We start from the raw sequence: 25,480 nt of genomic DNA on the forward strand, positions 1-25,480 counted from the left end.
GAAATCTATCAGTGGTGTGGCTCATCATGCAATAAATACGAGCGGCTGAAGGCTACTCAAGTTGCTGTTGGCATTCGGGACAATGAACGAAATGGAAGGTCTAAATTAATTACCGTGGAAGAAGGCAGTGAACCAGACCGGCTCATAGAGGTATTGTAATATGCGTACCAGTTACTGACATAGCTGTGAATAAAATGCATTTATACCTCAGGAATTAAATAGGATTGGGCTCAAACTTTATGTTCTTCAAGGACTCCAGGAACTCAGATTTAGGTTATGGTAGGCCAGTTTACATTTCTTTTTCCTCCTTACTCAAGCAGTATTAAGTTTATTGGGAAGTAAAGTCTGAGATAATCAATCATCTGAGAATACTTTTTTAACTAAATATTTGCTTTTTTGAATTAGCTGTAGGGTGACTGAATTAACAGCAGAGCTCATATCTGAACCACACTATCTGCTGCTCTGTATGAGGAAAGAGCAGCATCGAGGTGGTCAGCACCAAACAAGAGGAAATACATGGAATTACTATGTCTAGGATGCCAACAAATGTAGCAAATTGCATGGAGATGCATGGGGCCAAGCACGCTGCTTTGCATCACCACTTCTATTACAAACTCTTATGCACCTAGACTCTAGTAACTCTAGTGAACCCCTTCCTCGTTTAGAAAGTTTAACCATTTATTCAAAAAACAGAATTCAGATTTCAGAAGTGAGCTGATCAAAGTAGAGTGAAAAAAAAAATTTCCCAACTTACGGAGTTTCAGATCTTGAAAAAATTATCAAGCACTGAGTTGTTAGAGGCCACGTACTAATAAAAGCATTGTTACTTGGCATTTGTGTGCTAAATTAAGCTTTTTCCGTTCATTCTCTAAAAAGAAGGAAGAGGGAAGCAGGGTTATAAAGCAGTGCTTCAATAAAATGGAAAACGTACAATTAAAATATTAACTTGTACTTCAGATTAACTTCAGGAAGTAACGCTAATGGTGCATGCAAGGTATGCCATTATTTTTGATGGTGCTTACATTCAGTTTTGTCACATGGAGTCTAACTAGTTATTGCCTAAGCAGCAAAACATGCCAGGTGCTGAGCCACCAGCCCTTCGCCATGCTAGCTGTGGTGATGCCTTTGGATGATCTGTCCATCTGTTTGCAAAGACTTTTGCTTATGGGTGTGAGTACAGATGTGGCTGGGCTCAGAAGTAGGGGAGGTGACACCCAGTGCACTGGAGATTTTTGAAGGGGGAAAAAAAAAAAATCCTCTATCTGGCTTTTTACTTCCTTGTACAGAATTCTCACATCAGCTCTGATGTGGCACATAATTTACACCTATAACTTTTATGAAAAGAGCACAGGTTGACAATTAGAGCCCAACCTCCTGCTCCTTACTTGAATCACGGTATTGGGTTGCAGCCTGCTGCGGGCCACGGCTGGGTGGCACCGTGGGAACCTGCTGGCACGGTCCTCTGGCAGCAGCCTCCTACTGCCAAGCCCATCCCGGGGTTACCGCTCAAGGCTCTTGCACGGGGTTTCCGATAAGCTCACGTGTGAGTTGGGAGCATTGATCAGAACAGCTGCACTTTGCACCTCTTATCCGACTAAGGTACAGATGCAGATGCAAAGTCAGACTTCTGTGCTGCGGCAGCAAGGACAAAGGCCCGCCGCAGGGATGGCTGTCAGGAGGCTGGCTGCCTCCTCCCCCTGACAGGCTGTGAGCGGCGGGGATATGCTGGCCTCGCCCCGTATCTGTTTGCCAGACTTTTTCAGCTGTGTGTAACTGTTGTTTTGTAGCAACCTTGACACATGATTAAGAGCAGGAAAAACGCCAAGGCTGCATTTTGATTCTGTAGTGCATTGTTATTGTATCAGGGAATAAATCTTTTCTTCATTTGCTCAGCAGTGTGTGAAGAAGTTTCTGCTTTTCCTTTTGGATTGTGAATATAGAGGGAAGAAAAATGGGTAGTTCAAAGCAAGTAGGTTCATGGCTTTTATTGCCACCACTGTAATGAGCCTGATGTGAGTGAGTTTGTCAGCAGCCAGGGCTTACCTTCTAGCCTGCATCATGATGGGTAGCCTTGCTTTTGGAAGTGCTGCTCACATAACAGGGTCTGCAGCTCAGCCGTGGCTGTACCAGTCCAAGCTCTGAAATGTGCTGCTGATAAGCCACGAGGATAGTTAACCTCACAAACATGTAAAAGCTATTAATCCCTATTCCTGCTCAAATTGTGTCCAGTTCCTGGTGTTCTTCGTTTTGATATCTTCTTGCTGCCACAAAATTGTCTCTAACTTGCTGTAGCACTTGCCCAGGCTGACTGCTCTGAAACTAACATTGTGCTTGTTTCTTCCCTCTGCATCAGGAAGGATGGATTTTTGCTATCTCCAGCTTTCTTAGAAAAAGGTTGATTTATTTTCTAGTGAAAAGAATTATGTACTTTTAATATTCATTTTGTCACCTGGTATGTCACTGAAATCAGAATGAGATTTCCTAAAATTATCTCCTCTGATAAATGTCAGGAATGAATTTCCCTCCCATGAGCTAGAAATACATCTGCTGCCGTATCAGTGGCTTAACTTGCTTGTGCAGCGCTGCTAGAAAAGCGTTCACCAGGCAGGGGCTGACATACCCACCACGAGTACCAACGTAAAGAGCCGGTAGTGATCTTATTCCTGCTCCGTAAACACAGTCATGACTCCCAGCCAGTAAAGCAAGACTGCTGTGCCTACACCCCACCACTGAGGCAAGACACACAGGCTGATTCAACAAACCCTGCCAGACTTCTCCTCTCCTGCTATGGGATTAGCAGTGGCTGCAGTGGTCGTGCTGGGCTGGTGTTCCGTGGCTAGCCCGCATTCCCCTTGGGACCTGGGGAGCTGCTGGTGAGGTGAACTAGTCTGACAAGGGCAATTGTCTGCTCCCAACTACCATTTTTAGCAAGGACCTGGGAACAGGATGGCACTGCTTGAGTAATTTGCCCATGGGAGAGAGCTGTCTGGAGCATGCTATAGGGCTGGATGAATTGCTGTGGCAGGCCAGCATGATACAGTTTACTCGCCCTAGGAAAGGAGAGTGGCTAGAAGCTGGGTACGTGAGTAGTTTTGACAGGGGCAAGCCCTTTTTTCATCTGCTGTAGTGACCAGGGGCCACTTGGGAACACGCAGTGACCGTCCTGTGTTCGTGCTCCAGAAACGCAGCATGTCTGGAAAGCTCAGACCTGCAGTGGGTGCACAGAAGGTCTCATAAGATGCTGCAGGAATCACTAGAACTCTTCGACTGCGAAGATGAGGCAGAAACTTTCTGTGCAAGCACGTCAAAGGTATTTAATCTACCTAGTTTCACCTCTGTGTTTGCACTTTAGGTGAGGTACTGACTGGCAGGTTTAAATAAGCAGTTCTGTATAGGGCTGCTGCCTTGGAAATTTAAAAAAATAAACTGACCACCATGGACAAATTGCTGCTGTTGCTGCTCAGTAACTGTGACTGGCCCCCACAGTCGCAGTTGCCCATAGTAAAATTCACCAGATGCCAACTCTGCTCTGATTTTCACACGTAAACAGCTGAATAGAGTTACTCATTCTGCTGAATCTTAGGCCTGAATGTTCAAATTGTGTTACAGGAAGTTTTTGATCTGCATGGGACCTACCCAAAAATAGGCTTTAGCAATGCTTGAGTCAGTTTGGTCGCTCTAGAGTGACCACGTTAGGGTTAGAGCTAACTACACGTCTTTTTTTTCCTTTAACCAAAAGGAACACTAAATACATGGTTTCAAAGCTAACCTAGGACCAAAATCTTTTAGGATCAGTTGTTAGCCCTGTCGGAAACCCCCTTGGGCTGACTGCACCGACACTGATGCTTGTCCTTCTGACTGCTTGCAATGGTAAGTTTTCTAGTCATTCAGCAAGATGAAGCTGATTGCAGTAATGCAGGAAACACAGAAATTCAGTTCTGAGTCACCCAAGGGAAAGATGCAAAGCACCCAATCCTCCACGTGTAGGCACCAACACCTTGATCTGGTATCATACCTCTAGAAATAAAGTAGGGAGAGGAAGAGAAAGTCTTAGTATATTTGTTTTACTATATTTGCGTAATTTGAAATACTAGATACTAGTATTTTTAGATTGACAGTGCTGTTCTGACTACATAAGACTCATCTCCCCATGATAGATTTTAAGTATCTCAGGCAGCTGTGACGGTCTGCAGGGTATAAGAGCCAATGAAAAAGTAAGCTAAACAGAGTTTTAACTAAACTAGGTATTGACCCTGCATCTGTCCCTTCTATTTAATCATGAAGTGTTCAGCTAACACTTTTCAGGATGGCTCTTGTTTTCTATGCAGTCAAAACTGACTGCTTCTCAGGACTGTTCTATTGTTTCCCCACAAATGACTCCCTTAAAACTGCAGCTTTTGGTAGCCTGTGATTGCTGCAGTTTTTACTGCTGAGGCTTTTGGCCTTTGTTTCATTTTTGTAGAGGTTTTTGATGTCATGGCTGAAACAATAAAGCCTGAGAAACATGACTGCTGAAGTCTAAAACCACAAGAAAATGAAGGATCGTGTTAGTATGCATCTTTGAAATTACTCTTCTGCCTTTAAGCAAAAAATGCCACGACTTTTGTTTACTCAGCATTTGCAGTTGTCGTGTGCCTGGTTTTGTTAGAGTTCTAGTGGCCTTACAACAGATGAGTGCAAACTCAATTCTCATAAAATACTTGTGTAAATATTTAGCTAGTTCAAATAGTAAGCAACAGAGGGAACCTCTTCCTCCTTTCTGGTAACGCAGCCTTTCTCCTCCCTCCTTTTTCTTTCAAGCTCCTAAGAAATGCTTAATCTTGAGAATTCCTGGATGCCATTGTGTTCGGTGATGATTGTTTTTGCCTCTGGTGTGAATAAACACTATGCACGGAGGTATGGGAATGGTTTGATCATATTACAGCCAGTCACACCTTTCTACCTCTGTAACTGGAAAGGGACTGATGGCACTACACAGTGCTAACTCAGTCATGTGGATAAAATCTCAAAAGCACAGGAAATAAGAGCCCATTGCAAATGCAAGTTACAGACTGCTTCTCTAGAGACCCAAATAATGCAAATATCACCACAACATCAAGCTCCACTAAACCTTAAATTAGCTGGGTAAGTGTCTGGGCGTATGGACAGAAGAGCAGGACCACCCCCTCCTTTCTTGTTAAATTCAAGCCCCTAAAATTATTTGCTACAGAACAAAGATAATTTCCAAGGGCAGCACAGAGCACAGTGAGGTAGCTGGGACAAACTAAGGCTTGCTGTGACTTGTGACTAGCATAAATGGGTTTGACTGTGCAAGGGCATGCTTCTCTAAAGGAGCTAGGCAGGTTCCTGCAGTCTCTGTCCCGTCACATGGATCATTGCATAAGGCTCGAAGAGCAGCGCCTGCCCCACCGGTTTGGTACCTGCTCCTTTCCCAGAGCCAGCAAGAGTAGGATCTGCCATCACAACTCTGTAAAAGCAAAAATTGCTATTGCTGCTCTCATAACATTTGTATTTCTTCTTGTTCCCTTCCTTTTGGTTGTATTATGAGGCCAAGTCATGCTAAGGAGAGGTTTATATGTTTTGTATACAGAGGAGTGGAGGAACAGCAGGGGTGAGGGCGATGCAGGAGGAAGAGGAGGAGAGGTAATCAAATTCCAGGCATTTGTAAGGGATTAAACATTGTTTAATTGTGTAGCTTGTACGCAGTTTTACTCAAATGCTATGAATTCATATGCTGTGAATTGCATGTAACTATTATGGTCCAGCCTGACCTGTTCACTAGCAAGAAAATGCCCAATATGAAAATACACTAATGAAGTCACGTTAGGCCAAAATATGCATGGCTTTGGGAATATGTAAGCCAAAATAGTACCTTTTATTATCTAAATTGAGACAGTTGGAAAAAAATGGACAAGCTTGCAGGGAGTTTTGTGAAATAAATAGTAGAAATTAATTTCAGTCCCAGGGCAGAGGCAGTATTGAGGAGTCACATACAAAGAAAAATGAATGCATTGAGAGAGGGGTGGGGGCAATGGAAATTATACCAGTTCCCAACGCAAAGACTCAGTCAGCTATGCAGTCAGACACACACAGAAAAGTTAACTACATTTTCATGAGAATGCAAAGACTTAAGAAAGCTAATGGGCAGAAAATAGCAAAACTACTAGCTGTAGTTGCATAAACTACTCAGATGAACATACGACTTTCTCAGGCTGCTTTGAAACTATGGGTCAAATTTACCCCTCGGGAAAATAAATACACGTCTTCACTGGAACGGTTTTGGATATATGCAGGTGTCAGCAAGAACACAATTTGGGTCTTCACATTTTGAACAGTAAGAGTTTGTAGGATACGAACTCAAAATAGTCCAGGGGGAAAAATACTACACGTGCTCGTGCGCGTTTCACAGCATATCTGTCCAATCTGAGGAGTGGAAGTTTATTAATCGTTACACTGTTTAATTAAAATTTTTGATGAGCTATGAATATGGAAACAAAGTACAAACTCCTTCCTCTGCAGGGAGCTAGTTTCAAGCTGTCAAAACCGGGCATCCTGTTTTATTTCTAATTACTCAGTGTATCTCCTTCATTAAGGACAGTCCTTTTTCTTGATGCAAATTTCCATTTAAAGGACTTAATTATGCAACCTGTACTCAGACAAAACACGCATGGCTTGGATTTCAGTATAGCTTAGCTGCTTTGCACTAGCTGAGCATTTGGCCCAGTGATTTCCCCAAGCCGAGGTAGAAAATCAGCAGGGGTTTTGCCCAAGAATGGCAGAGGGTAGTAGGAGGACTTTTCAGCAACATTGTGAGTTACCCATAATGTTCTTCAAGCTGCAGTTTTCAATCTTGGCTACATGAAGCCAGGTACTTAAATGACAGCGAACTGAATAGGAGCTGCAGGTAGCAAGTACATCTGAAAGTCAGGCTTTTAATTAAGTCTCTAAATACAAATTTCAGTGCCTGCATTAGAAATTTACTTTGGTAAATGTTCAGGCATATCGTACGGTATGGCATGAACTAAATCGTTTATGAACAGCTCTAATAATGGTTGAAAACCTAATTTCTTATGCTAGGAAAGATGCTTCTATACTAGGTATTTTAGTGAATTTCTAAAATCATAATGAATTTCTGGAAGTGCTTGCAATTAAATTATAACATGTCTCGTTTGCATTCTTGTGGGTGAGAAAACCACTCATCTTTGTTATGTTTTCTTCTTCAGCTGTGGTGCTTGCAGGGTTACCACGTTAGTCAATTATAATCTTATAATTACATGTTAGAATATTAATGGAGTTTGTAATGGCTTTTTTCCTTTCTGTGCTAGACTATCAAGAAATCTATTGATGAAAAACCACTATAATTTCCATTTATTAAATGAGGATAATTAAGAAGACAAGGCCAAAGAAAGGAGTTGTTAGCAGTTATCTCCACATGGAGTTGTTAGCAGTTATTTCAGTGTACTTTCTAGCAATGGGGGGATTTCATGGAGAAGAACTGAAAGAGCAGAGTTTCCTTGCTCTATAAAAAGCTCAGAGATATGCTGGAGTTCCTCGAATCCCGCATTTCCCCAAGACAAATACACCTCGAAAGGAATTTTTTTTTCTTTTTTTTTTTTTTTTTTTTTTCTCACCAGGTCTGCCTCATCCCAGCCCCTGTGCAGAGCAACTCTCAAGGGATCTCTGCTCAAGGTTGCCTTTGAATTTTCTTTCGTGAAAGTTCTGCAGTGCAGGAAGGGCTCAGGGAGGAAAGCTTTGTAGGTTTTTTTCAGAGGAGTCTGCATATGCACAGATTGCTGTTCCTTATCCAGGCCATGTAACACTGGCGTAAAAATCTTCTCACATCTGGGCAAGGGTGAAGAACAGCTGTATAGAAGAAACTGTTCCATGTGTTGTGAGATCAGTTCAGTTTTTCCACCACCGAGTGTGTAATGCTGAAGAAATATGTAAATATAATTACTGTATTTACTGCAAAGCAGGTTATTAGGGCTAGGTCTTTTGCTTACATAATTGCCTATGACTTTGATGCTATCTGGCTTTGCCTGTAAAAATAAGAGGTAGATAAAATTACATAAGATGGATTTAAATATTGCAGTAATCAATGCTGCAACTTCTAATTTTTAAGAGCTGTAAATCATAGTCCCTTTGTTGAACATTTTGGCTCCTTTACACAAAATTTGAGGAGATGTAGGAATTTAAAAACAGAAATCAGTTAGTGAAGGGCACCTAAACTAGCAGGAGGAAATGATTTTCAAAGAGCTAAGCAGGATTTATCTCCTATACGACCAGGTGAAAGAAACATTCTTGCTCTCTCTCTTTTTCTGTCCTAATAAGTATTTAATTTATTTCAAGATAAAATTAGAGAAAATCTATCAAAATACTCGCTAATTTGCTTTCTTAAATATTGGAGTCCAAATCTGTGCTTTGTCTTGGATGCAAGAATTTGGGTGTCATACCAGACAGGATCCCTTGGAATACCACATCTATTGGACTGTATGGGACTGGAAATTCTGAGCTTGTGAATACAGCCAGCGGTGCACTGCGAAAATATTTCAGTGCCCTCAGTAGCTTTTTCCACCTACCCATCTCATGGACTGAGTGCTGAAACACCTTGCTGCAGCTCCCTCGGCTTGCCCTAATGCTGCTATGTGTCACGGCTGCCTGCCTTTCCCTCCAGCCACTATAGATCCCCTGGGAATACTGGTTTTCTAGCAGGGTCGCTGGCTGCCCATCACCTGCTGCTGCCTCCAGCTCATTCCCTGCTGCTTCAAGCTTCACAGAGTATTTGCCATACTCTTCTTTTTACCCCAACATTGATACAGTCCAGCCTGCCACAGCCTCGGGACCAGCCTGCGTGGTGGCACTGCAAATGCCCTGCTGCAAAAGCGGATGCGCTTAAGGAATGAAAAGCTGGGAGTTTTGTGGATTTTAGCAGATAAATATTCTTTGTGTCTGAGGCTCTCTGTTGGCATTAGTTACTGACTTATTTCCATTATTTAATGCACTGCCATACAGCAGCGAAGTTTTTTTATCCACAAGGCTTTCAAAGCGAGATCTGCAAAGCTACAAAGACTTCAGTGTGTGCCTAATTTTATGTCCCAATAAAGTAGAAAAAACCAGACATCTCAAGCACACATGCAATGCTGCAGGATTTGGGTCTCATTTCTAATACTTCTGCTGGTATCAGAGGAGGGTGTAACAAAGGAGTAAGATTAAAAAAAAATGAGGTAGAAAGGATTAGTTTAAATGCAAAAAAGATGTAGGGGTGATTACTTATTGTATTTTTAATTATGCTACAGGTAGGCACGTTGCTGAACAGCTCAATTCTCAATGTTCAGCAGCAGTAATGATTACAAAAAGTCTGCTGTGTTTGCATAGTTACTTCCATTCACGCTCCCAGTTTCTTTAGTGTGGGATCACGGTTCATCTTGGAGGCATCTTAAAAGCCAGACGTTTGAAGATAACATAGGCTGGGGGTTTCCTCAACTCATTTCATGCACACCCGATCTCAGTGTAAATGCTAGCTTAGATACTGCCGGCTGTGCCGTCCCAGCAGGACAGAAAGTAGCTTGGTTTACCTTCGGGGCAAACCGTGAAGAACATCGAATTTGTACTCTCAGAACTGATCTAGATACTTTTTTTGTGAACATGTTATCCATGGCCTGTTTCACAGAGCGGAAAATTAATGTTAGAATATCGTTATCATACCAGTAAAGGCTTTATATTCAAATTATCCCAGCCAAATATGCAAAGTTGCAAATATTGTATGAAAAACTGCCAAAGCCTAATGCCCTATTTTTAGGAAGTTACGCATAGAGCTATGAATAAAATTATGATTTGAATTTGAAATTCCTGAGACAGCAGAAACTGGCTAAAAATGTAGGCCATAATTTATGTGTTAAAAGTGCCATGAGCAACTGATGCGTTTTGCTATTTTATAGCAAGCTGAATGCGTGCAGATCAGGTTTAGACCTTAGTACCAGAAAGTCCTTTTGATAAATTACATGGTAAACCCAAGAAAACCTAACAATGTGCCTGAACTGTTTGTTAGCATAAAACATCCTTGTGTCCGCTTTCAGTGGCTGTTTCCATCTTATTTTCAGTCTCTGTTCAGGCAGGTGGGAGGTCTTCTGCTCAAGGTGAGCGTGTAATGACATCTGTTGTTGCTGGAATTGCTAGTGAGAGGCAATTTTAGGCAGAAATCCTGCTAGCTACCTGGGAGCAGTTTAGTGAAAGGATTTTTTTTTTTCCTATTGGGAGTGTAATTTTTTGTAAGACTATGAATGTTTGCTCAGATTGATGGAAAGAGTTCAGGTTCCAATAAGTAGGGAAATAAGCATATTCGGCTATTCATAATCTGACCAATGTCAAAAGTCGTTTTTGTCTGGACCAGAATATCCTCTGCAGTGGTTGTGCTCTGGCAGGAGAACCAGTAAGCCAAAATGGTTAGAAATGAAACTGTGGCCAGTTACTTTAGCAGCGAAGCCCTAAAGCCACCTTTGCCTGATGATCCTCTGGGTGTATGCCTGCGCTGGTACCTAGGGTCAGCCAGCTGGTTACTGTTTCATGTTCATGTTCATCCTGCATCATGTTCACCCCTTCCTCTCTCTGCTGGATTTTTTCCATTTACTGGCTACTGGAGTAGATACTTGAGGCAGTATTTATTTCAAAGAGACATTCCGTGTAATATTCTTCTCTGCTTTAAAGATTAATAAAAATCTAAGCCTTTATCTACCAGTGAGTTCACGCTGTGCCTATAGTTCAGACCTATTGTCCTGCATGGAGGATTTATTCTCTGTCACAGCCTACACGTATACCTTGAGTTTGCGGGAGCAGGATATACTTGCTTATGTCAGAGTATGCAAGAAAGTAAATTATGAGCTACTAATCCTGATTGTTTTCCAAAAGTATTAAGTAATAAAGTGTCAGGCCCACAAGACAGCTTTCAGCTATGTAAATGTCTTGCTTTTCTTTCTATTGCTCTTAGCATATAAAGAAGGGAAATTGAGTGTTTTTGAGATCTGACACTTGGGATCACAGCCACAACAAATAGTTCAGTTGCAGTCCCAGAAACCTAACCCAAACTGTGTATAGTAAGAACAAACACAAACACAGTGCTAATGTACACAAGTTAAACGGTGCAAAACTGGTTTTCTCTCTTAATTAACCTTCACCTGATGTGTTCTCCAAGTATTGTTTTCCTAGTTGGATTTTCAGCCTCACTGAACTCTTCAAACTTCTTGCTCCCATTAAATCAATATCAACTATTTTATGCTGCAGAGCTGGCTTCTCCAGTTATGAAGACAATGTTTACTAAATTTCTTCTTTTGATGAGTTTATTTTAAATTATCTACCTTGTCACGTTCCTACAGATTAGAAACCTTTTGTCTGTGATTTCTTCTATTCTTTTTTAAGGGCAATGGAGTGGAATTTCACTTGTCAGTAAAAGCTTTGGCTCTGTATTTTGCATTTGCCTGGAGGGGTGCAGATATTTCAGAGAAGAGCTCTTGCACATGAGGATATGAAAGGGGATTATGGTTTTGCAGGCAGGATAAGCTACATTGCGTTCACCACAAGATAAGAGTGAACTTGGGCGGTTGTTTTAGAGGAACTGATGTTCTGTTGGTTTCCACTATGATATTCTTGCGCTAACCTACGAGTGTCAACACAAAGGTTTAACAGAAGTTAAAAAAACAAAACTTTTAAAATTAATGCAGATTGACTTCCTATTATAGCCCCCATAGATGAGATCTAAAGGTGTGGAGTTAATGAATACTTTTGCTAAAACAACACTAACTCGGCAGTCTGATGCTCTCATTGAGAGGTAAACTGGCATTAGGCTATAGCCATGTAAAGCACGGTAGGCTCTGCTGTAGCCAGCTATGGGCACGTCTTATTCTGAAATAGCTGTAAAGCAGATGAAGCCTCGAGTGGTTAAACAACCTCACATACACCATGAGGTTAGAGCATGCACATCAGCGATCACTGCAGAATAGCAGCGCTACGCCTGTTTGCACCTTCGCTGGGGCCAAAGTTGCTCATGCTTTTCTCCAGGACTCTGGTAAACCTGCACGCAGGAAGCAATGGTGGGGAGAAGATAAGCATTATTCTGTGGTAGAGCAACAGAGAGTGAGGGGTGGCTCAACACCTTAATCTGCTAGATTATCTGGCAGATAAGGTGAAGTGATATGAAGAGTCCGCAAAGAAAGATGCTAAGCCCAAAGAATGAAGAAGTGGGGGATGGGTATGCTTATTCTTTAGATTATTCCTACTGCAGTAAAGAATAATAATAATAATGATTTTAAAAGTGGTTTCAAAACCTCTGTGTGCACCTGTGTATTTTTGAGAGGTATGGTTTGAAGTTGCCAATATGGTTAGTCATCCAGGGAAAAGCGTGGCTAGGCTGTTTTACATCCCCAAGAGAGCATTGCTATTTTCAGGGGTGTAGGGTGGATTTGTGGGTCTGAATTCTTGGCAGGTTTGCGAGTCAGGGTCTCGAACCTCAGAGCAGCCCAGGAGAGCCAGCCTAGGGCTTCAGTACACTGGGTCGTAAAATGTAAAGACCCAGTGGAGCAGCCTGACTGTCTGTATAGGGAGAATTATATGGGCAAGGTCCTGTGTATATAGCTACCACAGGATTTGTGTGAAACTAAGAGTATATGTAGATAAGAATCAGAAGACTCAATGTCCTTTAAACTGTCTGTTGGTTTTAAGTCATTTCATTGGGGAACCTTGCTGAAAAACTTTGGGAGCCTTTGACTATAGTCTCAGCTGGCATGATTTGTTTTCTTTTTGATGCATCACGTGAGAATTATCTGTATAAAGGTGAGATGCCCTGGAGAGCTGTAACTCAGCCAGCCATATGCTTAGATAATGAAACAACCCAATTCCAGCACAGCAGTTAGTTGTTGTTTAATACACACTTCGTAATCTTATTGATAAAATTATTAGTTGTCATAACATCCAGGCATACGTGTGGCTGCGTGTGGACTCAGCCATAGCATGGGAGTTTGCCTTAGAAGGAGGAAAGACAACTTCTCTGGAAGGCATTTCTTTGGGAGAGAACTTAACATTTTTTTCAGCATAAATTGCTTTCTGTTTAAGCACAGAATTTTTCCTTCCTTGATCTGTCTCATCCTCCAGTCTGTAAGACAAACTGGCTGAAATTAATGCATGTTGGGAGTGACATGAGTTGATCCTAGCAATACAGAAGTGTACTGACTATATGTATTTCATACTGTATAACTTCATATATTGAGTATATATAGTGCACGCTGCATCTCTTCACAATTGGTGTCTTTACATGCCTTAGGTCATTTTAACCTTGTATCATCTTCTGGTTTTGATACCAACACACACAGGTATACATACCTGTTAGTGATTCAAGGCTTATTCTAACGGCTGTGTTGGCTGCACAGCTCTCTTCACAAGTCCTGGATTTTCTTATCTGGTGGGAGGAGAAGCACATCTTGTCCCTTCTTAACAAGGGTCACCAAAATCTACAAGCAACTGTGACTTCAAATGCAGGAGAAGGGAGTACCCTCAAGACCCTTCTCCATTTATTTTTGGGGGCGTCTGAGAAACTGCAGAAGAATTTCAAAAATGAGTAATGTTCTTTTTCTGCTCGCTTATGCCAAAGCACAGGGCTAGCTTTGGCCAGAGAAACTACTGTGCAAGCTGCTGTTTAGTGAATTGTGAATGGATTCCCCCAGGACCAGAACATCTCTGCGCTTTCCAGGGCAGTTCATCTCATACCTGTAACTGCACCTGCGCAAAGGAGGTTTTTACCCCTCTCTCTGTGCCAGTACTGATGAACTGAGATTTCCTACGATAAGACTTAGGGAGTCTGACAATAATTCTCTATCTAGTTCAGAAAAACATTTCTACATGCAGTTTTAAGACACCAACAGGTCAGGCCAGCAATCTAAACTGTGCTGGGGTCAATTTTAAAGCCCAATTTTTAAATTACAGAGGCTGCTTGGTTTAATTGCCACCAGAGTGGAGCGCCTAGGCTGTGCTGTGACTAGAGAGGCTGCTTCTGTCAAGATGCTTTCACAAACACCAACAGGCACTATTTAACCTTGTTTAAAAATATTCAGAGTGGCACTCACATAGTTTTCAAAGACCCCTGGGCAAACAGAAAATTTTAAGACCAGTTTATTTTGTATCACTTTAAGCGACTTACAACAAAGCTGCAAAATAATTGTGGTGCCACAGGTATTCTATATGCACGGCAAGGGAAAACGCCAACTTTAACTGTATCAGTAATCACAATTTTTGTGTATTTTTTTTCATGTATTTTTTTGCTGGAAATACCTAATTAAGCAAAGAACTAGTGAGTATGGACTTCTGGAAGTTTTATTAACAGGACTCTTTTACCCTCTTAATTGTTACTCAAAGTCAAATGTTATAAAACCCTCAAACCTATTCAGTGTCTGTTCAGATAAAGATGCATGCCTATTTGGCAATTTTCTGACCCTTGCATTACAAAGACAACATTATTCATGGTGCTCTATGGCTTATGTGTAGGCTGCTGGTTAGCGTCAAAATCTAGGAAGGGAAACATTTTCAGAAACCTTGTGCCAATATGTCACATATGCCCACTGTTTTTAGCCATTCACCAACATGGTGGCACTCCGCTATGAACACGTGGCCCTACTTGACCTACGTTAGTAAATCTGCAGCCATGTAGCATAAATTCAGGAAATGCTGACTGATAGCTACTGAAGAGCTACAGCTTAAACACTCAGGGCATTACTTTCTTGTCTTCAACAAGTCACAAGTGAAATATTTTAGCTTGAACTGCAGCAATCACACTTAACAAGGCTTTTTTTTTTTTTTTTTTTTAACTATTTTACCGGCTTTACCAGATCAGGAAACTGCACAGATGGCAGATTTATCTTAAATATAAAATAGGCTATATTGGTTTTTTTCCAAATTCTTTGCAGCTGTATGCTTTGTCAGGCTTCCCTCTTATCAAATATTTACAGTGTTTTTGCATGTGACTCCATGTTACATGGAAATGCACTGCGTCAATAGGAAGGCTGTCACTGCCCTTGTACTTGATGTTAATATTTAGTTACTCAGACGTATCAATTACTACTACCTTCACTCTGGGACATAATTTCATAGAAATCCGTAATATTCTGTATGTAACACTTCCATCTGGTCATATATGAATCATTAAGGAAAGATCATTAAGAAAGGGTAACTAGGATCTAATAACGACTACCTGACCGTAACATATTCTTGATGAACCTCTGTAAATTTCTTGTAGTGATAGTTGTTATAACATTACCTATGGTGTAAAACTACTATGATGTAACCACAGTGTTAAAATCGATATTCTGGTCGTGGAGCAAGAAAATGTTTTTCTTACCCCATAAAATTTTTTCAAGACCTTAGCTAATTTTCCTCCCTTAAAATGGGGTTAAGAATCTGTAATTTTTAAGATTTTTGAACTCATAATCTGATACTTTATATTGTCAATTAAAATATTTTAAAATATAATTTCAATTCATATATTTCACTTTGTTAGCTTTAATTCTAGTATTGTTAAACATTTTAAGAGTAATGTCATTCCAAAAATTGTAAGATGTGCTTGCCGACAGTTCAGAAGTTACCGGGAGGAAAAGGGGCAGACAGGCATATAAACACACACATAGAATAGGATCACATAAACCTTTCTATTCTGTGTATTTGTGTGTGTATGTATCCTTTAAAGCTTTTCCATATATATCATTTCCTGTCCTAGTCTATAGACGACCAGCAAGTTGACCTGCAGGAAAGACAGCATGTAGATCTAAAGCTGCTGGAGATCTGACACAGTTATCTAAAATTATCCATATGTTTGTGAACAAGTCACCCATGAGTTTGGATTTAGATTGGATTATATGGAAAGATGATCCCGATTAATCAATTACTGGGCCAACACATTACAGTGTTTAGGTATTTATACTACAGCACCTACTCTCTCTCTGCATTGAATTTGTTATTGTCTTGTTGTACAGGTTTTAGGGAGCAAGCCAGCGCTTCCCGAGTGTGATGATGATGATGATGAGCTGGCAGATATTACAAACAGGAGAAGCGCTAAACTATATATGGTAATTTATTTATTTATTTTAGTACAGTACACTCAACAGCATTCATGCATTCATTCATCCCTCATACATGGAGTTCTGGCTTCAGTTACAGAACTGGAGTTGTGTTAGTTGATTTGCAGCCAATGGACAAGTTTCTCAAAGGATGTCAATCAAGACAGCCCAGGTAATTTGAGGAAAAAAAAAGGATTACAGTCCTGTTTACTCAGGAAACAAGCATGGCCTACGAACCACTCAGTGCAGGTCAAAGAAGAATTAACTGGTCTTAAATCAAACTATATTTCCTGTCTCTTGATTTTAACTGTGAGAGTTTTAGTAGTCATATATGATTTATTTATTCTTAGCAAAGTTTGAGATATGGACAGTTATGTTATATTTTATGTATAAATCCAAAGAAATTTGAATGCAAAACTCCTTTAATTTGCAGTGCCCTTTTCCTCCTTCCTCACCTGCAATGGCTTAACACTGACTAGGACAGTGCCACTGCCAGAAACAATTACCTGTAAACAAAATGGATTAAATATTTACTCCATTTAAATCAGTAGGAGTTTTATGATTACATTCAGTAAAGTTATGATTTTCCTCACATCATGCAAGGCATATTGCCTTTTCCTAGAAGAGGCATGGAATTTATTCTTCGAACTAACAATACAGTATCTTACCTATATACAAGGCTACACAACTATTTCTTTTTCTGAAAAAAAACCAAACTATTTCCAGGCCTGTATTTTCTCTCTTTTTTTTTTTTTTTTCACAGCTCCCCTTTCTTTCATATTCTCCCACTTGAGAAAAGAAGTGAGAAAGTATTTGGGAAAGGGGGATGTTTTTAATGAAATCTAGAAAAGACTTTATCCTCCCCACTCCCAATAAAAAAAGATTATTTTCTCCTGAAGACTGCAAGAAGAATTTTTTTTTTACAAGCTCTCATTAGCATTGAGATCTGGACCTTTCTCTTCAGCACTTTGTGCTCTGGCTCACGCAATGAGGTTGCCTTGTGTGACAAAAAAGAATCTTTTACTGGCATTCAATGTACTTTCTTCCATTCCCCATAGTCACTTAACAAGAAGGGTTTGGTCAACAAGTGGCAACGCTCTGACACCACTAAGTGCTACTGGATCCCCATGTGTGTGACTTTTTAGGTGCCATCTACATAGCTTCGAAGCTGCTGTGACGTGTGAGAGAGGGCGAGTCACTCCCTCCGCAGCTCCTGCATCCCACAGACCACAGCAGGATGGAGCCACCTCTCTCCCTGCCTGTTACGTGATTCTTCCCCTGCCCATATGTGTGGCTGGGCTTTACAAGAAGCCTATATGAGGTGATCATTGTTACAAGGCCATTTTTAGACCTTGTTGTCTATGTGCTGTGTTTAGTTCCCATTAATCTTTCCATTCTTGCAAAATAATCTGGCACATATTTATCTTTATAGCAGGGTTTTAGGAAAAGGAAAAAAAAAAAAAAGAAGAAAAAGAAGGCCTGCATGTGTGATCAAGAAAATTGTAGTAAGACAATACCAGAGAAGAGAAAAGTGCTTGCAGTGAATTTTGGAATCTTAACTCTGAGAAAATTCTGTGGATATCTAATAAATTCCTCTAAGTACACAGGTCCTGCTAACAGAGCTCTGTTAGCTAAATGTGCTGCAATGTAACAGTGAGTGTCAAAGTCAGAAGACAGGTCTACGGTGAGCCCTCAGATTAGGTATAATAGTTGATTTTTATCTGTTGTATGCAGTGGTAATTTCCATCTTGTGCTCCCATAATATACAATATAAGATATAATGGTGTATTTAAAATTAATATTCAATTATGAAAGGAAATAAAGACTGTTAGACAAGTTACTACAATAGTAATAACTTCTCTTCAGTAGTAATAACTGGCCTTTTCAGCCATGCAGGAGTGAATTTTAAAAGGTTTTAAAGGTCTACATGAGCTTACAGTGGTGGTAGAGGTTACAGATCAGATTCTGCAACAGGTCTTATATTACAGTTTCCAATTAAAGAATTGTAGGTTATAAGGTATATGAAATACAAGGTATTTCACTTGTAAATATCAGTGTAGGACTATTTTATTATTACTTCAAATGCTCTTGCTCAGCATGTACATGCAGCTTTGGCTTCAGTGCGGGTTGCTTGGTAGCAGAAGATGACACCTAGGGACTCCAGCAGTTCAGCTGAGCATATAGGAGGGGCTGAAGAAAATACGTATTTTTAACTGTGAGGTGTTCACTGAATGAGCAGTTGAACTGAAAGTGGAAGAAAAACAGATTTATTTTAAGAAGTTGTGAGACAGTGATCCAACAAACTCACTAAAATTAACACTACATCTCCCTCTATTGGATGTAAAATGAAATCAAACAACAAAAAAAATCATTAGCCTACCTTACTTTCCAGCAGCACACAAATTCCATACATCCATTTATATAGGAATGGCGACTGATTTTTATAGTGATTTTGGGAGCAGAAATTAATTCGGTTGTAAAAGCCAGAGTTGATCTAAATTTGAAATGATTGCTTTCTTAGGTGTCAGATGCAAGTGGATGCATGAAGGTGTCCATGGTAGCAGAGGAAAACCCCTTCTCCATGGCTATGCTTTTATCTGAGGAGTGCTTCATTTTGGACAACGGCGCTGCAAAGAAGATCTTTGTGTGGAAAGGTAAGAGATTACTTCTGTTGCAAAAGAAGAAGCTACACAGACATATCTAAGGAGTTGACACAACACCCTCGGGACACTAGCAAGAATTTAATACTGGCTGTGGACACAGTACCCTGCACACAATTCTTTCTTGGTGTGGTCAGTGGACAGGGCTTGCTCACTTGGGTAAGGGCCTCAAGACCGAGTCTTGTCTAAGGATCCTGGCTATTTTTGAGGTATCTGTAAGCTTGGGTGCTTAAATGCTTATCTAAATGGCAATTACAAAGCAAACATAAAGAATTCTAGAAGTTCTAGAAGTTCTAGTGTATTGTCTTCAAATCCCTATCTTCTGGGACAAAATCTGGACACTGAAGTTTTGATAAAGGGTAGATACTATATTTCCATACATTGCTCCAGAGAGGTGTGAAATTGAAAGGTGAGTGTCCCAGGCATCAACTAAAAGCATAAGCTTGCAAATACTTTGATGCTTCTTTTTTTCTTGTGAATATTTCTCTGTGGTATCATCAATGCTTGTAGGAGTGTCTGCAATTGCTTTGAACATTTCCCAGAATACTACTGGGGAATTCGGTCTGGACACCTTGTAGCCGGATTGTTGTGGTGCTGCCATTGCATCCAGTGCTGAGTATTTCCCCTTTTTTTGCCTGAGGCAGTGTATTAATTTTTCTGTGGCGTTTGCATTTCTTTTTACCATGTGCAATAGCAAATAATTAATCGATGCAGTTGTCAAACTGCTGAAGTAAGTCCAGGAAGCATTGTAAGCATTTTGCTTGAAAACTTCCTTTGCAGTTAGGGAAACATCCTTTAAAAGAGAGAATTTTGGGAGCATTGTGCTCAGATGGCGTAAGGTCTACCTGACCCCCTGATTCCTGGTTTTTACTCTCTACCTGACAGCTCCTAGAAGAACCAAGCTAATAGGATCAGGCATAAAATAAATAAAATACAATTTAGGCCCTTTGAATGTGGCCCTATGTGCTCCCCTGTGCATCCTCACTTTGTTAGTGTGGGTAACAATAATGTGTAGAAAAACCCCGTCAGTCTGTGAGTCTCGCCCTTGCACTGGGAGGCTGCAGTTATCATCTCTGCTGGAAATCTTCAGACCACTAAGCTGAGGAGTGCAAATTACTTCGCTAATAGTCTCATTCAAAATGGAATACAATGAAGAGCTTATCAGAGCATCTTATTAGACTAAGAGGTCTTTGGAGTATAGTCAATGACAGACAGCTGGGACACAGACCTGATACACAATATCATCCCACAGAGACTTTCATGTGTAACACTGAGCAAGGCTGAACAAGGAGCAATGGATGGGGAAGGGTGGTGGTAAATTGCACAGCCCAGCCAGATGAAATGGGAGTTTCTTTTACTCGGACTGTGGCACTGCCTAAAGAAGTGACAGCAGTTCTGGACAGCAGCTTTATTTACCACATTGCAGCCCAGCAAGGGAAGATTCAGAGAAAAGAACCAGGGTGTTCTTGTACCTTGAACCAAGCAGATACTATGACAGCAGTTTTTGATAGAAATGCACACAAAGCAAAAAACAATGCCGCCTTTTTTCTTTTTTTTTTTTTAACTTTTATTTTAACCATTTTCAAAGCCACTGAGGTGGCTGTTTTGGCCATTCAACTTTGTGTCAATCTTATTGCTCATGCTATGTCCAGCATTTGTGTTTGTTCAAGACTGAGGCAAGAGCAATGTCAAAGAGAACCTGCCTCAAGGACATCTTGTTTTTGCAGGATCTGTGAGCTCATTGCCCTTTCTCATGTATTGTTATCCTTCTGTTTTAACCAGGCAAGGATGCTAACCCACAAGAGAGAAAAGCTGCCATGAAGAATGCTGAACAATTCATACAGGAGATGAATTATCCTGCCAACACACAGGTGAGATCTATTTATGAGATGACACCAGAAGAGCATGAGCTCTGTTAAAGATTTTATTTTTAAATCAGAAAAAAAAAAAAATTAAGGACTTAAAAGACATAAGGGCAATGTTTGACTAACAGATAATTCAGAAAAGTTTCTGTTCGAGTAATCGTGTCAGTTTTGTTTTCCTTCCATTTCATGCGTCTTGCTTCATTTCAGATTCAAGTCCTTCCTGAAGGAGGTGAAACGCCAATTTTCAAACAATTTTTCAAAGACTGGAAGGATAAAGATCAAAGTGATGGCTTTGGCAAAGTATATGTCACAGAGAGAGTGGCTAAAATTGAGCAGATTGAATTTGATGCTACCAAGTTACATGAGTCTCCACAAATGGCTGCCCAGCATAACATGGTAGATGACGGTTCAGGGAAAGTAGAGGTAATTTTTGTGTTGTATTAAATTGTATTCTACTTACGTAGCTTATTTTGTTACAGGATAAGCTGCTACTCTATGTTTTGCCATTTACACTGTTGTGTAGAGTAACACTACGTTAGTGACAGTGTTACTTCTACCATCAGAAAAGGTACTTTGAAGTAGAAAGTGAATCTCTTTATCATGTATGCCAGGTCATGTTTTTTTGGAGCTTATGAAAGATGTTTTACCAGTCATCAATAGAAATCAAACAGCAGAAACATTTCCCCTTCTACGCAATACTTCTTCAAGATATACTTTAAATATGATCCTTAGCCTAAAGAAAAACTTCTAGCTCACATCAGCTTGAAATCTGGAATGGGAAAACTTGCCCTTGGAGTCAGAAATTCGTTCCGTGTCTTTATGTATGTATCCAGTCTGCTTTCTAGAGGAATCTTCTTTGTCCCTAGTGTGTCTCTCAGGTAACCTGGATTTAGAGAGAAAAAGATGACTGACTGTACAGTCTTTCTAGATCTATCCATATCCCACTGCAGGAATCTATCCATATCCACTGCACTCCATCTTTGGACTATACAGGGCTGGTTTGGCATTGTACCAACACAGCCTGTTGAATACAGGTCTGCATGTTGGGATTCTGGAATAAAAAGATAAATATCTACAGTCTCATTGGTATATTTTCTAGGTTTCTAACCTCATACTTGGGATGGTCTGTAGGCTTGAGCCAAAGCAGCTTAGATCTGAAGCACTTTTTGCTGTATAATTTTAGCAGTATGTTTTTGGAGAGCAGTTGTTAACTGAACTGGGCTGTAGTGAATCAAATAGGAAGAAATCTGCCTAACAGTGTATTATCTGACTACAGTGTGCCTCTCCCAAATGATACAATAGTTCTATGATGACTCATAATGTTGTGCCATTCATACCACATTATCATCTTAAGATGTTAAGAAAGTAAGTTCAACATAGCATTATGAGGTGATCGTGTGGCATTAAAGCATCAAGACAAAGAAAAGTGTACTGCAGTGGCTTGTTGGTGGTCATTATTCATTCATCCAGTGGGTGCAGGGTGTATCTATATATCTACTTCATGAAGAATCCTTCCTGGTTTTATTCCATAACACTTGGGAACAGAAACAAGGGTCACTCAAAGAATGACACAATAAATTGCTTCTTGAAGAGTCTCAGGATGAAGTTCAGCATTCTCCAGTGATTTCTGTGTTTCTCCAGATCTGGCGTGTGGAAAGCAGTGGCAGAGTTCCTGTAGGACCCGAGACGTATGGACAGTTCTATGGTGGTGACTGCTACATTATCCTCTACACTTACCCTAAAGGGCAGATCATCTACACATGGTATGTTTGGTTGGCTTTGCACAGACCTCCAGCATGTGGATATTATTTTATGCTGACTTTATGTCCTTTTGAGTAGAACCACGTCTAAATGCAAGGTTGTTTACTGTGCGTTTGTCATGCAGGATAAGCTCTGGATTATTTTGAAACTGGACTTAACCATTCTCCTTGACTTCCTTAGGCAAGGAGCCCATACTACAAAAGATGAACTGACTGCGTCTGCATTTCTGACTGTTCAGCTGGATCGGTTATTGAACGGTCAGGCTGTGCAGGTTAGTGTCTTTTGGATAAAATTCAACAGAGCATACAATATATGCAAATGTCAATGAGAACTCAAAGGAGGAGGTAGCATTTGAAGACTGGGAATATCAACTGCTCATGGTCTGTATCGAGCCAAGCACTGTGGGCTCCTTTTAAAGTCACTGGAGATTTCCCATTTAAATCATCCTTTCTGAATGCAGATGTTGAAAAGAACAGAGATATAACACAGCGTAAAACTGCCTTTTCTTTTCTTCTACTTTCAGTGTCTAAAAATAAGGTTTTAGTCCTGCCTACAAACTGTACATGGTCAGTGGAGACCGAAGGATAAGATCCTCTGAGGGCAACTCACTCTGAAGCAGGTGTCTGACAGGGCGATAGCCCTGTACGTGCTCCCCTGTCTCCTTTTGATTATGTAGGAAGCGGTGATGTTTAGCCCAGACAAGACACCTGACTTTTAGAGGGCCAAAACTGGGACACATGAAAGCCACATGACAGCCAGAAGGGGAGAGCCTGCAGGAACTGTGCTGCAGAGTCTGGCTTGTCCCTGCTGTAGTGAGGAACGTAACTTGGGTTTTCCCATCCCATAGTGCTTGCAGCTCCATGAACGCAGGATACACATCCTCACTTGCAGAAATGGGATGTGCGAGGCAAGGAGCAGGACATTGGCAGCTAAAAGGTGTGACGAGATGAGCTAGTCTCTCCTTTCATCACTAGTGAGGAGTGGCGGGTAGGTGGAGAGGTGAGAGGTCTCCTTTTTTCCCAGAAAGACTAGAGCTGGAAGATGACTAGGAACAGGCAGAGATTTTCTAGGCAATAGGAAATAATTTTGTGCTTCCCATTTCTTAATTACCAAAGTAAAGGGCTTCCCCACCCACCAAGGTACAGTTAATTTAGATGGCAGACCATACTTTTAACTATTAATCAGTTATGATTTATGATGGAAATTATGTTAAGAAAGGATTAGAACACTTCTAGGTAATTACTCCTTGAAATATTCCTAACACATGTTCTATATTTGGACAGAGTTCAGCACAATATAGTCCTGCCTCATAACTAAGGCCAATACTAATACTACAGTAATAATAATATTATACTAACAGCGGCAATAATAATGTGCTTAAAAAGCCTTTTTATTAAAGCTGAAGGAGATCCATCTCACTGCAATGGACATGATACTTAAAAATACTTTTACCCTGCAGTGAATTTAGGAATATATATATGTGTATATATATGTATGTGTGTATATATACACACACATATGTATATATGCATGTGTGCATTTGTATGCATGTACATGGCTACATAGAATATATTACCTGTGCTTACCGTCTGTATTAGCATTATTTGAAAGATTTAAATGTACTATGTCGTGGTCACTAGATGGCACTACAGTACAAATGACTATTAAAAAGTCGTTCCCCTATTTGTTTTGCAGGAATACGTTTCCCTCAGCAGGTTTTTTTTTCGTCTGGATGTTTTGGGTTTTTTTTTTTTTGCCATTTGTAAAATCCTGCCGCAGTTTGGCACCTACAAGTATACGTGTCCTAGGATATCCTAGGGGATCCTAAGGGATCCTTATCAGGCAACTGTACCAGTCTATCCACCTGTGAGATAAGTAAAAGCACCTGCTCCTGCTGCCCAGCACGACTACCGCTGCCCCAGACGCTGGGCTGCCCTGCGCTCTGCCCCACAGCCCGGGCTGCCCGGCCGCAGCCGCCCCAGGCCTCACTGGGCACGGCTAAAGGCCTGCGGCTCTCCACTTCTCTGATGGCTACGCAGTATGCCTCATTCCCCTTTTTCCTCTTTCTTTCCGGGAGTGAAAGCCGCAGCCCTCCACCTTGGCGGGTGGTACTGTTATAAAGGAAGAACAAACAGTTGTATACAAATAACTTTTATCATACATTAACCTAAGAATAGTCATTCTTCATAGCTCAATGTTTTTCTGAGATTGTGATAACATCTTTTGCCTCTGTAATGGAAGTTCATTTTTGTCATCCATGTTATCCTCTGCAAGATAGATTTATGCTCATCTTTTTCATCCTCTTGCAGGTAAAATACACATAGAAATAATGAACAGGATGAATAACCATTCTCTTCTGCTTAAGTACAGGGCACCTAAACTTCCAAGATAGTTTTTCAGGAGAATTAACTCACTTTATAAAACTCTATGAAATGACAGTTCTTTTGAAAAAGAGTGATTTTCTTATTACAGTAGATAGCAGCCATTTTAACCAGCTAAACATTATGTTAGAAGTTTGAATCTTGTCTTTGTGTCAGCACGATTGACAAAAAATTTCACAAATGCTCTAACTTTAATGTGTCTGGAACTATATTTTTAGATCATCTCAGCTTGCCACTTTTCATTCGTGCTAACATATTTAGCATTATTGGCTAACATCCCCTATGCTATTCAACAAAGACCAAAAATAACTACTTATGTCCTTTTGTTTCGTTTATTGCATTTCTTTACATATGTACAGATCCGAGTCAGCCAAGGCAAAGAGCCTGCACATTTACTGAGCTTGTTCAAAAACAAACCGCTTATTGTCTACAAGGATGGGACATCCAAGAAGGAAGGTCAGAAACCTGCTCCTCCCATGCGACTCTTCCAAATCCGCAGGAACCTGGCAGCCATTACCAGGATTGCGGAGGTAAGGTCACCTGCTGAGTACACCAACTATTCCCCGTGGGAAATGGTATAGCTGCCACGAGCCTCTCCGACTAATCTTGTTGGGTAGTCACATCTGGTAGGAATGCAGAACTCCAAACCAAATCCACTGCTCTATGTGACCAACCCTTCTAATAAATTACAGAGAATATGCATAGAATCATAGAATCATAGA

The 25,480-nt window shown here is 40.6% G+C and overlaps 1 protein-coding gene across 1 annotated transcript; it reads left to right on the forward strand.

Annotated features, from left to right (window-relative positions):
• LOC104071877 (adseverin) lies at positions 1-25,288 on the forward strand (the record flags this gene model as incomplete). The annotated part of the gene is made up of 8 exons (XM_009579991.1): positions 1-150; positions 16,008-16,100; positions 18,613-18,745; positions 20,534-20,622; positions 20,824-21,039; positions 22,258-22,379; positions 22,558-22,648; positions 25,118-25,288. Coding segments are annotated over 8 exons (1,065 nt in total), but the record flags the coding sequence as incomplete, so codon positions are not given.
• Positions 25,289-25,480: the final 192 nt, after the last annotated feature.

The sequence above is a fragment of the Fulmarus glacialis genome, unplaced genomic scaffold, assembly GCF_000690835.1.
Source record: "Fulmarus glacialis isolate BGI_N327 unplaced genomic scaffold, ASM69083v1 scaffold39396, whole genome shotgun sequence".
Lineage (NCBI taxonomy): Eukaryota > Metazoa > Chordata > Aves > Procellariiformes > Procellariidae > Fulmarus > Fulmarus glacialis.